This window comes from Polypterus senegalus, chromosome 12, assembly GCF_016835505.1.
Source record: "Polypterus senegalus isolate Bchr_013 chromosome 12, ASM1683550v1, whole genome shotgun sequence".
Lineage (NCBI taxonomy): Eukaryota > Metazoa > Chordata > Cladistia > Polypteriformes > Polypteridae > Polypterus > Polypterus senegalus.
In genome coordinates this window covers 63,889,655-63,905,030 of record NC_053165.1, presented here as the reverse complement: position 1 = coordinate 63,905,030, position 15,376 = coordinate 63,889,655, and the positions used below count along the sequence as shown (strand labels likewise).

General features: G+C 39.7%; 1 protein-coding gene across 1 annotated transcript in view; it reads right to left on the bottom strand.

Moving 5' to 3' along the window:
* Nucleotides 1-3,541: 3,541 nt before the first annotated feature.
* Nucleotides 3,542-15,376, bottom strand: part of LOC120540822 (histone-lysine N-methyltransferase SETD1B-like) — a 66,884-nt gene continuing 55,049 nt past the window's right edge. The window contains exons 13-18 of the mRNA XM_039771900.1: nt 13,819-15,315; nt 11,748-11,914; nt 10,996-11,127; nt 9,254-9,373; nt 8,506-8,643; nt 3,542-6,940 (exon numbers count right to left, since the gene is read on the bottom strand). Coding sequence (XP_039627834.1) covers nt 6,767-6,940; nt 8,506-8,643; nt 9,254-9,373; nt 10,996-11,127; nt 11,748-11,914; nt 13,819-15,315 — 2,228 coding nt within the window. The 3' untranslated portion in view covers nt 3,542-6,766. The remainder of the gene's footprint in view (nt 6,941-8,505; nt 8,644-9,253; nt 9,374-10,995; nt 11,128-11,747; nt 11,915-13,818; nt 15,316-15,376) is intronic.

Below are 15,376 nucleotides of genomic sequence, written 5' to 3'. Positions count from 1 at the left end.
AAACTCTCTGGTCTGGTTTTTTATGCCTCATGTTGATGATGTTTGTCTAAATTTAGTTAACTAAAAATCACAAAGATTATCTGACCATTTGTCCAAAATGGTTGGAATGTCAGGCCCTTTTATGCAAGTTTGTAGTCACCTGTGGAGGTGTGACTGGAAGTCTCCGGGAATTCATCATATGACAGCAGCGTGAAAGTACTGCATTGAAATAGTGGAAAGTCGTGTTATACGCCACGGCTTTTTTTTTTTCATACATACTTTATAAAATGACTTTTATAACGTTTGTTAAAAATATATGTTATTTAAACGTACTGTGACATCACCAGAGAAGCAGGTGATTCATATTAGGATTTACGATTGTCTTTTTGGCTACAGATCAGCAAATTTCGGAATTGCGTACTTCCTATTGGCCCTCTGAGCGCAGCCTCCCTCCGTCATATTTATGAATTGGTGCCAAAACATGTGGGCGTGGCCAGTCATCACCAGGCTCGAGATATTCATACATTCAAACAGACCACGCCTGCTGGGAGGACCCTTGAAAGGGCGGAAGAAGCCACGGCCACAGCACCCCAAACCCGGTGAGCTCGTTTTACGAACTTTGACAGGTCAGTTCATTCTGTAAAAAGCAACACAAGGGAGACAAAACATCATGACGTTTATTAGCGAGATCGTCTGTATAAGCCCGTTTTGCACATCGCGTACACCCTTTACTGCAGCATGGGGATTAAACGATAATACTTAGGAAATAAAAAGTCATCCGTGTCAGCGTCTTGTTTCTTTCTAAACCTTTTACGAGCGCGTGGGCCGCCGTTGAGTGTCACGGGTTGTGACGGGGCAGGCAGACGGCCTCAGGTGTATCGAGCAGGTTCCGTCCAGCCTTGGACCCAGTGCTGTTAGTAGAGGCTCTGGCCAAGTGAAACCGCGAGTCGTATTAAGGGTATGTCAATTTTTTATTTTGGTAAATATCTTTGATTCACATAATACATTTTAAAATCATACCTGTGTTTTAATTGGGCAACTAAATAAGAAAAGTGCAACATAAACAACAAAACTGAATAAGGCCATCAGGCCACTAGCGCCCAATCCCATTCAGTGATGGCTGGTAACAAAGTGCTAGCAGCCAGCCTAATAAATCTCGATGAGAATAAAATAAACGATTTCTTGTTTAAATACGTATGATTACCTTTTTGAAAGGTGATTTAAGGGTTGGAGGACAGAAATGAATACAAACAGCTGAAAGTTCTAAAAGATGTTACAACTTGGGTTCCTCATGGACTCTGCTCTTGGGATTTCATCGCGACGGATCTTAGCGGCTAATAAAGTCCCGGACATAAATTTCACATTCGAGGGTTAAAGAAAAGAAAAAAAAAAAAAAAAGAGCACCAAAAAGAAAAAAAAATTGAAAAGCATGGAAAACAATAAAGACATTCAAAAGGAGCAAAAGAGAAGTGGAAATAGAGGTCCACAGAGGTGCAGCAGGAAGAGAGGAAGCGCAGGAGCTGTGAGCCCCACCGCAGGTCTCGTGTACATGGCTGGATTTTAGGGAAAAAGCTTTGCCGAAGGCGCGGGTTCCCATTGTTTAGAACGCTCGTTTGTTTTCTGTGCCTAATGCCTCCTCATGTATACTCAGTATGGCAGGTGCAGTTCTTCTTTGCCATGTCTCTTGTTAAATTCTTATTTTGTCCACATCTTTTCTTACATCTAAATCCTAAAATTCTACTCCCTTTCCTTCATGCCCCTTCTCTAATCCTTTCACATTTCCCTCCGAGCAGACAATCGGTCTTCACTTTTGCTCAAAATGCACTCTGACATTTTACAGATATGTTTAGTTAGTGCCCATCCAACCATAAAATGGCACTACACTTGTCCTTTAAAAGTTTTTTTCTGCTTCTTTTTCCTCTCATATAAACAAGTTTTATAACATTACTAGTTTTTTTTCCCTTAAAGCTTTGCTGTATATATATAAAAGATTTTTATCTTTATACAGAACTAGGGGGCTTTGCTCGCCAACCCCCCGGCCTGCACTACGTGCCAGCCACTTCACTTCTCTGTCTCTGGTATGTGGATTTCACTTTCAATTCTTCTTTGGGAAGCAACACTACTTTTCCTTGATGGCAACACGATTTAAACATTCTACAAGTCTCCGACTTAAAGTTTAAAGGCTCGTCTCACGGGACCTGAAATTATCTCCAAGATAGGCTCGTCCCAGGATTTCCTTTTATAATAGAGAGATATTGCAAAGAAACATCACAGTCAACTTTGGCATTGTTTTACTGGATCCCATCAACTCCCTGACCCTCTTTTAGTGTTAATAATTGATGTTTAACATTTCCCTGCTTCCAAATTTAATCCATTGACATATACAATTTTCTTTCTATTTTTGTTTCCATTTTCAACTTTTTTTTACATTTTGGAAGGTATTTAAGGAAACTGCAGGTCTTTCCCACACTTGAGTTTTCACCATAGATGGTTAGTAAAGCCTTTGTGGGACTTGTCCTCCACTTTGTGTATTTGTCTCGCTTTAGAAGCTGAATGTTTTGTGTAGTATTTCACAAAAGTCCTCTCTTACTGTTGTGCAGTATACTAAGCAGTAGTGGACTACCATACTTCAGTTGAATTTCTCGCCCATCGCCTCGCTGCCTGCTGTCGTGTTATCAGCACCCATGTTTAGGGTAGCCTGGTCCTCTCCGACTGCTCCCAGTTTAAATGAGTGGTTTGGTCTCCTAACTGCAATACAGAAGCGCTACCACTGCGCCACCATGCCGCCCAACTGTTATACACTGGAGCTAAAATAGAGATTTACTTTATCAATGTTGTTGGAAATGCTTACTATACAGACTCAATGAAGCAGAGACCTGCTAAGCAGCAGCATAAAGAAGCCCACCTGTCACTGTCACTGCTCCGGCTTCATCACAATGGAGGGCAGCAGCCTGCTGGTCACCTTTGACTCAGTTGGACAGCAGCGGCTTATTATTACCAATATACATTTTCAAGATTAAAAATCATACATAAAAAGATGCTTCATCAGCACATTACATAAATCAATCAGGGCCTTTATGAGATTTTTCTCAGCCCAGTTGACTTCATGTTCACAGGTTTCAGAAGACAAGTGAAAGAGTCACTTTCAGCCGAAACAGTTTCTCATGTCGCACTTAATGAAATTTAAGTAAATTATGTAAACACCTGTCAGTTTTGGCTCCCAAAACTGAAACATGACTGGTTTCACACTTGTCAAATATTCTTCTTGTGCGACAAAAGAGGTGTTGCGATTAGAAACCGTGCATGTAAAACAATTTCCCACACACAAGGGGCTCTCTCAGAGTGATGTCTCCGCTAAAGAGACCCCCTTCCTCTTCCCCTCAGTGATGCGGAGTGTACTCACCTGGATAGCCGTCCCTCGTGTCCAGATTCGTGTCTCTACACAGCCAAGCCCACAGCCGAGGGGCCGAGAGATGCGTCTTCTGCTGCATGGAAGGAGGAACGTAAAACGCGCACCCTCGCTTTGTGAATAACTGCAACACAGAAGACAGTATGCTCATACTTGTTAAGAAAAAGTCAGTATATTTGCTTTATAAAAGTTACTATAATACAATGGTACATAGTATGAATTCACAAAAAATATATATATAGACAAGTATGTACAGCCAAGACACACCCACAACAAAACATTTCCGTCAAACAAGATCTTAAGCACAAGCTATATTTGCACAAATAAAACTGGGTTAATTTCAAGTGGAAAACAAACAAACAAAAAATCCTCCATTTCCAAAGTAGGCTTTCTTCATGAAAGAGGTGGTGAGGGAGAGAAGTTCAGAACACTTGTTTTTATTGCAAACCATTCTGGAATCCACTGCACCCATTTAAGAAATGTTTCTAAGGAGTGAGTTTTATTTTGGGTTTTGGGGTGTTAAAAAGATTTGACAAAAATGAACAGAGGGGACAATGGTTTTCGTGTGGACAGCAGTGCCCACCGCAGGGGGCCGTGTCAACTCCAGTTTCAGCTTTGCATTAAAACAACGTAATGCTGTTTGTAAAAAAAAAAAAATATGTCTACATTTAATAAATAAGCAGACAGCAGTGGAACGGATGTTCAAATGGACAGTTAATGCTTTGTGATTCCCCCGCTTCTGCAAGAGGTAAATAGAAATTCTATACAATGTACAACAAGCTTGACACAAGCCGTAAACAGAGCTACCAGCTCACTGTGCCGATGTAGCAGACCCAAGACGTATTTATAAATTATTTACAACAAAAATACAGCCATCAACCCCCCCCCACCCACTCGCAACACATACAAAATATATAACCGCACAAAAGCAGACACATGTTTCTACAAGAAACAACCTTTAGAAAAGAGGCTGGGTGCATGGGTGTGCTGGTATAACAAACCAAAACAAGAAAGAGGGATGCACCATCGATTCTAGGGAGAAAAAAAAAAAAAAGTATCAACTTTTATATATTCCTATATACACTTATGGTTTTGAAATGATTATATATTTAAAAAAACTTGATTATTTATTCACTATTAGATGATAAAAAGATTTTTCTTCTTATATAGAAATTGTTCTGTACAGTATAAACATTTTTTTTCTTCTTCTAAAAGCCTTCCTTTCCCCCCCAACTTGTGCGGATCAACTCGAGAGACCTAGACAGGGATCCTAAGAAGGTAAAAATTTGGGATTGAAACAACAAACAAAACAGGATTCATGCAAGTGTTTGGCAAACAATACAGCCAAATTACATGCCAACCCATAGTGCATTTGGGGGGAAAAACAAACAAAAAAAAAAACCAAACAAACAAAAAACCAAGCTAGTTTATGTACAAAAGTCAACTAATGTTACAATTCATGACATGCACCTGTGTGTGTGTGTGTGTGTGTGTGTGTGTGCGCGCGCCTCGGGACCACCCAATACACACACACATCCACACCCACACCCACTCACAGCTACACATTTACACAGGACCTTGACACATGTGCAGACATATCTTCATGTACATGTCCCAAACAATACAGCACCAGAAACAAACAAAACAAAAAAACGATCACAAAAAAAAAAAAAAAACAATGCTACTGCCATGGGTATTCATTAGTACAATCTCCCATATTCTGTCTTTTAGGTATTTCTGTGCCACATGAAGAAACTAAACAAACAATCACATTGTCTGAATGGTCGGTCAATTGAAGCAGTCTGGTCCAAATTTAAAAAGAGCTCTGAAAAATCAGTGGGGATCTTGTGATGTTCCAAACCGCTTTACTCCTCCTCAGGAGTGCACCTGCAGTTCACAGAATTGGAGAAGGTACACTAAACATTGAATGAATGAATGTGTACTTTATAAATATTTGCACACATGTATATGGAAAAGCATGTACATATACACATTTGTGCACATAAATATACATGCATGTGCAAACAATATGTATCTACACACATTCATGCACTAAACATGTATCTGCATTTTGCTGGGAAAAAAAGTGTCCAACAATAGAGTTATTATTTAAAATACTATTAACCATATGGGTTAAGGACTTACAAACCTGGATTGTCATCATTTTCAACTGTTAAATACAGTGAAAAGCAAACTCATGCTTTTCCCCTTCAACTTTTCAATAGGGCCACAAATGAAAAAGTATTTTACTTAAGAGGTTCATCTTTTTTTAGTGCATTTTTTTTTTTTTAGCACTTGGGAGACAATTGAAAATGTGTAAAAATGGCCACACTTTCTAGATACCAAATGTCTTCAAACACAACAAAGACTGGCGGAACGGGGAGGTCAACTGGCATCAGGGAGCCAAGCGGCCACTTCAGACCTGTAGAGGGCACTCAAGCAGCAGCATTCCGACACTCGATTGTCTGTGCCATCACAGGACACATTAAGGGATGACTCTGGCAGCAGAATTTGAGTTTGAGTAGATGCACTATTGCTCAAATTAAATGTTTTTTTTTTCCTTTTAAATAAAAATTGTTTTCCCGCAAAAGTGAAAATGACAGTCACACTCATAAGGGCAGCCAGGTAGTTCAGTGTGTATGACAAACTGGGAGCTGAGAGGGTGACAGGCCAAGGACATCCAAGTCCTGTCTAAACAAATCATAATAAAGAAGACCACTGATTTCTCATAGAATTTGGTGAATGCTGTAGCAGGCAACAGAAATACCTAAACCTACCCATGAGAACAAAATAAAAAAAAAAAAAAGACAAAATTACCCACAGCGATGCTTTCAGACTTAAAGTCAAAAGGCCAAATGTTTTAAAGAAAAACAAAAAAAAAAAATTATATATTTATATATATATATAGATAGATATATAAAATTCTTATTAACTTTGCTACTGATTCACATTTTCCTCTGTACAAATAAACACTCTGAAAAGGTAGCAGCATTCCCTTATGGAAGATAAAGTCCAATGTACCGTGTTCCAGCACGACAATCTGGCAGGTGACGGCTGACTGGAAGGAAAGGGCAAGTGGGCGGGCGTCTAGTGTTGTTTGAGCAGAGAAACTGGTAACACTCACTTTTAGGAACAGCACCGGTAGTCGTAAACAACAAGACTGTGCATTGTGTAGATAGGCGTGCACAATAGCTTGTTCAGTGGCCCGAGCCGAAGTGCGATACGTTGGTGATGAAATATTAAGTCTTTTTTTTTTTTTTTTGGCATAGTGCAACTGAGAATGGGTGTCCGCTCCAGCAGACGGTCAATATTTAAAAGAGCTTTGACAATGATCAGCTGATGGAGACCAAGAGACAGAGGCGAAATCCCAAGGCCACCTCAGTTTAGGGTGCCCCGACAGTTTTCTGCGCCACACAGGCAGGGTATCTTGACGTCCTCAATGGGGAACTTGTAGTCATACGTGATCTCCTCATTTACATTGATCTGCTGTCTCGAATAAATAACAATCTTCTTCTGGGACTCCACTGTGATGACCTTGGCATAGCAGTTGGGCTGCAATGACAAAATGCAAATCTGTTAAACATTCTTCAGGCAAAATGAAGATAATTTTCTAGTTAGAATGCCTTGGTGTAATCCTGGCGGAGAGACAGAATCAGCACCAAACACAAGTCTGCTTCTTTGCGTGTGTTGGGCTTATGTCTCACCACTTTGACATAAGTGTGTTCAAAAACAAACGCTCCATTTAATACACCCTGACCAGGTCCTGTAGGCCAGGCTCAAAGGTCAGCTGCTGGCTAGTAAATTCCAACTCTGAACTCACTTTCTGAACCGAGGAGTAAACGGACTGATGGCAACGAAAAAGACAAAAAATGCACTTGTATGACAATTTGCTTTCTTCCACAGTTGCAGTATAAAGTCCTCTACATAACGGCTTCTATTTTAAGTTTAATGGCTAAGAGGGGTAAGCCTAAGCATCTCGACTCACTCCTGTCTCTGCTCTGGAATTTGCTCAGCTCAACTTCCTCATCCTCCCTGAAATGGCACCAATACTGGGACATGAACATGTGCCACTGGAGCACAGAGCATCCTTCTCAGAAAAACAAAGGCAGTTTCTCTTTAATTGACATTTTTACAGACCAACTACCAAATTCATAGTGACTTTGCATTTCTGCCAGGAGATTCACATGAACACACTGAAATGGCTACGCAAAAGAGTACAAATGCAAAGACTCTGCAAAGTCCAAACGATGCATTTACTGGCTTGGTTGACTTATGAAGCTCTGTTGGTAGCTTTGATCAGATCTTACATCAAGACTTGCTTCTTAACATATTTAGTACATTTTTTTTTATTATTATTTTGTTTCGTCATTACTGTTGCTCGCATGGGTGCCGAACCGTTAACAGCTTCATGAGTCCTCTCTTTATCATCAGTGCTCGCCTTTCCCAGTGTTCTTTGTGTTAACTGTGAGAGGAGGAACTGTAGAGTTGGAGAGCAGTGTTGGAGCACTCATATGTTTTCTGTTTTAGCATTTCAGCCTAATAATAAAAATAATAAACATTACCAGATAAAAGAGTTTATGTGTGGTTTAATTAACCCTTTGTGGCGGTTCCTATAAAGCTGCACATTGTGCATCACAACACAGCAGCTTTGTAGATTAACCAGATTCAAAGCCAAAGCGCAACAATACAGTACGTGCGTTGAACACCGGTTACAATGGGATAACTTCAAGTCACATGCAATTGCATTTGCTTTATTTCCTCTCTCATACTGCTTGGTCACCTTTTATTTTTGTGTCAGGATCAATTGCCTTTTTCCTCTAATTGTAAGACAAATGTATCTGAATGTATTAAAAACCACTGCAGGTAATAAAGTGAGATCAAGATGAAGGAGTTGCGGCATACGGAGCTGGCGTGGCGAAAACTGTTTGCCCACGAGACGTAGTAGTGGGTGTCGACAGCTACCTGTATACACTTGAGCCTATTACTGCACACATCGATAGTCTCTGTATTTACTGTTTACTCTGAAGTGCATTGTGATGGTGTGAGTTATGTTATATAAAATAAAGAATGAGAAATTGTATCAGTAGTGAGGAGTCAGAAGGAAGACTAGAACTTACATTACAACTATGGTTGATGAACCTGGCGAAGTTCCCGCACTTAGTGGCATCAATAATGGTGTCATGATCCACCCTGAACATGTAGCTGCTCCCAATGCCTTCATCCTCATAACGCTTCTCTCGCATGTCAGCAATGACCTACAGTGAAGACATGCAAGTAACAATTTCATTGTGCTGTGTACACAATATGACAATAAACTTGAACTTAACTTGGAAGACGAGAAACACGACATGCAAACTTAACTTGTAACTGCCAGAAATGAAGACAGAAACATATGAAAGGCACTAAATGATAGTCAAAATAAAGAGAGAGAAAGCACCAATAATAACAAATAACTTATCACCAGTTTCCCAGCCAAGAGCAATCTGATGCTGTCATAAAAGTACACTTTAGAGCAATTTCATATTCATAATATGAGAGCACAATGCTAACTACATTTACAGTACATTAATGACACTCCCAATCACTAAACAGAATTACTGTTTTGGTAAATCATTTTAAGATTCTAAATTACATTTAGAAATACACTTGCTCCAGTTGAACTGAACAGCTTCTAATGGTAGTCCACAAACATTCTGTAATTAGATTGATCAGCAAGAGAAGAAAAATTACTGCATAAGCTTTGTAGTTCTCAGATTTATCAAAACAATGAAACACAGCTCAGTCTGTGTCCATTAGGCCCGCTCATTTGTAACACCCCACCATTAACCCCCTGCCCTTAACAGTCTTTTTGCCAATTTCACCTACCTGCCTAATGTTTTGACCAACATATTCAATCACCATTTCATCTGCTGCAATAGGCTCCATTGCAAACAAGCCCCAGTCATGTATGTGGCTTTTGCAGAAACGAATTTTCTTTTTACGGAACTAATAAAAGGAAAAAACAAAATTTTAATACAGATGGGCAGAAAGAAATCTTTAATAAAATGGTGCCGAGTTACTTTTAATCAATGGTCATCTTAAAATGTGAAGCAATTTCCATACTTGAAAGTATAGCACCTATTAATTAAAAATGTGACACGGTACTCAACTAGTATGTGATATTAGGGTTTGGAAAGGTTTCAAGGATTATTTTATCATTGGACTCTTTACATTTATTTAAGTGAATGGGCATGCAAGAAAATAGATTATTGACAACAACAAGGAATCTAACTAAGGCTGACATTCTGCAAGCTATTTCTTTTTTTCATGGAATGGATAACAATCATTATTATAGTACATAAACAAATAGAAATTATTGATTATGAATAAAAAGTAGATTACTAATGTAGTACTTGTAACCAGGAAGAATCAATTTAAACTCCCAGATGAATGACTGCACAGTGAACTAATAAAGAACAATGCAGGAAAGTTAGAGACAGCAGTGGTTCATATTTGTTATAGTGACAGAAAGAAGATGGCAACAGAAAATTCAAAGGCAATCAAAAGATGTCATTAAGCTATAAGAAAATGTAAAATAACAAACACAGAATTAAACACTTGACATAGTGGATACCTTCTATTTTTAGAGCAATGTGGGACAATAATGTTTCTAATGTAGAATGATTTTGATGCCCCAGATCAGCACTTAGATTAACAATTTCAACTTTTAGATTCAAATCATCACTGGGGTTTTCTCTGACTTTTTCATGATTCAATGAACTGTTTGGCGATTTTTTTTCTCTCTGCATCTCAAGTCAATGAAATTGATCCATTAATGAAAACTCTGCTTCGTTTGGTTGCTACCATATATCCAAGACTTTCTAGTCAGTGGGGCAATCGGACCACTTGGCTTAGTAAATATCCATCCATTATCCAACCCGCTGTATCCAAACTACAGGGTCACAGGGGTCTGCTGGAGCCAATCCCAAACACCACAAGGCACAAGGCAGGAAACAAACCCCAGGCAGGGCTCCAGCCCACCACAGGGCTTAGTAAATACACATACATATTAAGACCAAAGATAAAATAATGCCATAGTGCAAACCACAAAATTGAAACATTCAAACATCCAAAAAGGTCGTTGGGGTTCTCTTTGCACTTTTGTGCTCATCTATGGACTCTCTCATTGCTAACTGGAACTCAACAGCAGATGGACTGATCTCTTTTAGCTGGGCCTGTGCACACTTGGTAAGTCTTTATCTTTGTTGGGCATTTTAGTCATTTCTTTTAGCCACTCTGAGCAACATGCATTGAGTACTCGATCTTTAGGAGGTATTTTTTCCACTACAAGCTTTCATCACAAATGTTTCACTTTGAGGCAAATGGAGACAAGCAGGATGAATAGCTGGACAGGGTTATAAACCCTAGTAAAATGTTCAAGAATTTATCAGTATACAAAATGTAGAAAATGCAAGGCTCTGGTTACCCAATATGGCATCATACTCAGAAAAGAATGTCGGAAATTACTGGTCCCAGAAAAAAGAAGGACATTGACAATCGGCACAATATCATAACTAAAAATACATTCCATTATGGATATAAAAAGTATAATATATAGTGGACCATACCTTGAGCTGGTTGAACTTGAGCAGGTCACTATCACAGCTACCTGTGAAGGAGGACAGGAGTCTTCGCTGCTCGGACCGTCGCTCTGAGCCTGCACGTGTTGAAGCATGAGGCTGTGCTGGAATGCTCATACCCTAAGAAAATGAAATCCATATGAATAAGGGCAACACTGCCATGATACAAAGAATAGAAATGTTCTCTTAAAAATACTTTGAAATAAAAAATAAGTCAACAATTGTCATCCTACTCTGTGATGTGCAGATGACTAGGACTTCACTGCAATTAGATGCTTGCCATACTGTACACAAACTGAAACGCAACCCCCATGTCCTCTAATGAGCAACAAACATGAGATAATGACCTGGTCCTGGAATAACCTCAATTCTGTCTTTAACATAAAACCTGTAATGGATAATTAGACAAAAACCATTCTACTAATGAGCTGAGAAGAAAAAAAAAAAAAAACATCTGCCAAGGTTTATATTTAAGGAGGAAAATCCCACCTCATTAAAAATGAGTATGTATCATGACCACAAAGTTATCAGGGGACTGGGAAAGGGGTGTAAGTCAATAAGTGAACTCCATGAAAGACACACATACATTTATCATCTATGTTTTAAGTTACTCTGAAATTAACTTATAACAAGGTTTATGTATCAAATCACTTTTCTTTGACTAGACGTTTTCCTAATAAACATCTGAAAGGCTTTGAAGAAGCAAATGAACACGTGCTGAGATCTCGCCAAGCTCTTACCTGGGTGTCCACAGGAGGTTCATCCGTCACTAGCCGGCTACTGTTGAGGTATTTGACTTTGTCTTTCTTGTCAATTTTATAGTAGCCCTCACTTCGAGCACAACCTGTCACATGCTCACGCATCCCATCCTCCCGTTTTTTCTTCCTTATGGTAGAAACATTGGTAGGTTCAATGTGATTAAGGGAAAATATGGAAAGACATGAGATACTGTGGGGTTGGAGGTCAAAGCCTCACACCACCTCTTAATTAGCTGAACCTCGTGGAAGCCAATTTGTGTTTTAAGTTCAATCACATGAAAGTTATCATTGCACTGGATGTGTTGCATTTGTGTCAGGCATGTAGCTAAGAATTTAACTCTACTCTCTAAATCTATGAATACTATAACAGCTACCATTATTGGAACTAAATTAATAAACCTGGAAGAAACTAAAGAGTTAGCAGGTACTTAACAGCTTCTTACCGAAGATTATAACAAAATGGATATGTTCAACACAATGTTCTTGATTACAAGGGATTTTAGGTATCCATGACTTTCCAAAGTATCAAACTATGAACATAATGAAAAGCAGGGAAACTAACCTAAATTTGGTTTCTACCTGTTCATAAAGTTGTATTATTCCATATGAATATAATACACATACTACATAAAGTTATTCCTTCACAGTTTGGAAAGGTGCCTACTACGTGGAATTTTAACATTTCTCATAGTTGAGTTAAGCACATTTGTGTGCCACTCACCCCTTGCATTAACTTGACAACACTACAGCTTATCTATATAGCTGCAAAAATCAGAAAATGAACAAAAAAGAAAACTGTTTCATTCACATGGCTCAGTGGAATTAAAAAAAAAAAAAAATCCCTACAATTATGTGTAACCACACCCCAGACTCGTTTTGTCCTCTGGGCTATGCCAAGCTTGTGCCACCATTAAGGTCGAGACAAAAGCACACCTGCTATTTAATATAATAGCTTTTCAAAAGCAACCCAGTGGGGTGGGGGGGACACACACATTGTTAGACATCTGTATACTGTATATGTCGTAGTAGTAGTTACCATGTGGGAGCGTCTAGTTACCACCGGATTCAAAGTGAGGAGTCAACAATTAAGCCTCTCCTTCTATTGTGAGGATGACCCCTTCCTACTTTAGAATGGCACAGTGCAATGACTGGCATACTAAAAACAAACCTATAATAACAAAATTATTTATGGAGCATATTGTCATTAAAAAGTGTACCTCAAAATGCTTTACACATAAAAGACAAAAATATGTCAACTTCTCATTCCAATGAGCCCTGTTGAGAGAAGCATGTGTCTATAGTGGAAACGGCATCAGGACATCGATACCTTGCACTGGTCTATGTGACAGGAGGATTCTCATTGTATGCCCATCAACATCACAGAACACCTGGGGAGGATTCAGCAGGACACAGCTGCCCAGGTTCTCATGAGGGTTACATCAATACTTTTGTTGATGGATCAAATATTACTAATAATTATTTTGGAAGGGGCAAGCCTGTAAAACATGCAAATTATATAAGTAAATACATCTAAAAATAAAAAACTGGAAATTACCTACAACTGTTTTTGAAGGAAAATATGTGTAATTTGTTCTTTTACCTTTCTATGCCCTCCAGTTTTAATATTAAGAATTGCACGGGATCAAAACTTACCTTTGGAAGGAATCGGCCCTGCATGAAATTTCAGTCTACCACAAAATATGCACACATGCCAATTACCACTTACAAGGCCTAGTTTAGGAGTAACTCAACAATGTAACAGCATGCCGCAGGGTGGGAGAAAACCCAGAATCACAGACAAAACGAAAGCAAGAACAAGCAAATACCATACAACTGATGTTTTTTCTTTTCTTTTTTTTACAAAACTGTACTTCTCAGACATCCCGCACATACATGATTCAGTACATCTACATTGGAGCTATTCCCCTCATCTTCCAGTTGGAGAATCAGACACAACCTAGTGCAGTGTGAATGGTTATTATAACGTGGCCATAACTGAGCCTATTAGACTGTGCATATGTCTCCTTACAAACAAGGACTAAAAAAAGGATATGAGGATGGTAGACCCAAAGGGTATCGTTGAGCCAGTCCATTCCATTGTCCTCCTGAAGCATTCTCTCATAGGTAATTCGCAGGTGCTGGATGTCCTCCTCATCAATGCCTTCATTCCAGATGTCATATAATATGGTCATTTCCTCAAAGTCTGTGCGGGGTCTGAAGATGGGTCTGGGGGGAGAAAAATCTGGCGTGCTGAGGGCTAAAAGTAGTTCCTCCTGCTTCCGCCTGCGCCACCGCCTGCGAGGTTTCTGTACTAATTTCTCTTCCTCTAGTTCATTCTCAACCAGCTTGTTCTCCAGTTCCTGAAAGGGGACTTTTTCCAAGGCCACCAACTCCTCCTTCCCCCGCTCTTCCCGAAAGTCCAGAGCGACTGAAGAGGGATCTCGGACTCCACCAGCAGATGGTGTGGCATTTACGTCAGCCATAAAAAAGTCTTTTAGTGCCTGTTCTGTTGGTACAGTATGAGCCTGAGACTCTGTAGTTTTGAACAAGTTGGCATCCAGAGACAAAACAGGTGGTGGAGAAAACCTTTTTGGTTTAGGTCTTCCAGGTTTCTTTTTAGCAGGGGTGTCTTCTGAAGAGAAGATCTTTGTATCCTCATAATCCTGAAAGACTTCTCTTACACTGTTCTCTTTGTTTGGCATAGAAGTTGAATTAGGTACAGGCTCAAAAAGTACAGAGGGGTCTGATGTTGGCTGCTTGAAGTCCTTGGAGAAAGTGAATGAAGGAGCACCAGATGAAGGAACAGAGGGGATTAAGCTGTTAAGGTTTACATGCGGTGATGTAATACAAGGCTCTTTAAACAATGGCCTGCCATCAAAACTATCAGAGGAGCCTTTTCTGTGAATGGATAGACTGGTTGTCACAGGGGTACCTGTGGCAGAAGATTCCGGGAAGGTGGGAGTGAAGATTAAATCCCTACCTGGTGTTCGGGGAATACCACTACTGGCACCAGGAGATTGAGAAGGGTAAGAAAAGGGGCTTCCAGGAATGTGTGGGGAGCTTAGTGTTAGACTATTTCCTGTCATGGGACCATCACTACCAGGTGTGGCAGGGACAGTCTCTGTGCTCTGGGATTTTGCCAGGCTCTTACTAGATTTAACAAGTAAATCTCGACCAGGAGTCCTTGGTAAGTCATCCTCCATCATCAGCTTGCTGGGAAGTGGAAGCTCAGAGAGAGGCTCTGGAGGAACTAAGGATGTCTCTACTTTTTTGCCTGGAGTTGGAGGAAGAGCACATGAAGGCAACAGTTTGGCAATAGGCACTTCAGAATCAGAATGAGCTGTTATTTCTTGGCCTGGAGTTCTTGGAAGGCTCTCTTCTTCTTCGACAGTTGGAGACGAGAACTTGCTTTTAATTCGCATGTCTTGATCACTATCTGCCAAAGACCCTGTGGGAGTAGGTGGACGCAAACTGCCCAAGTCCTCTAGGTGCTCCACCTTTGAGGCCTCAGGAATTTCTGATTCCATTTCTACATCTGGATCAGGTTCTTCTGCAAAAAAAATAAAAATAAAAAAAACACACACATATGATTATCAGGTCAACTCTAAAAT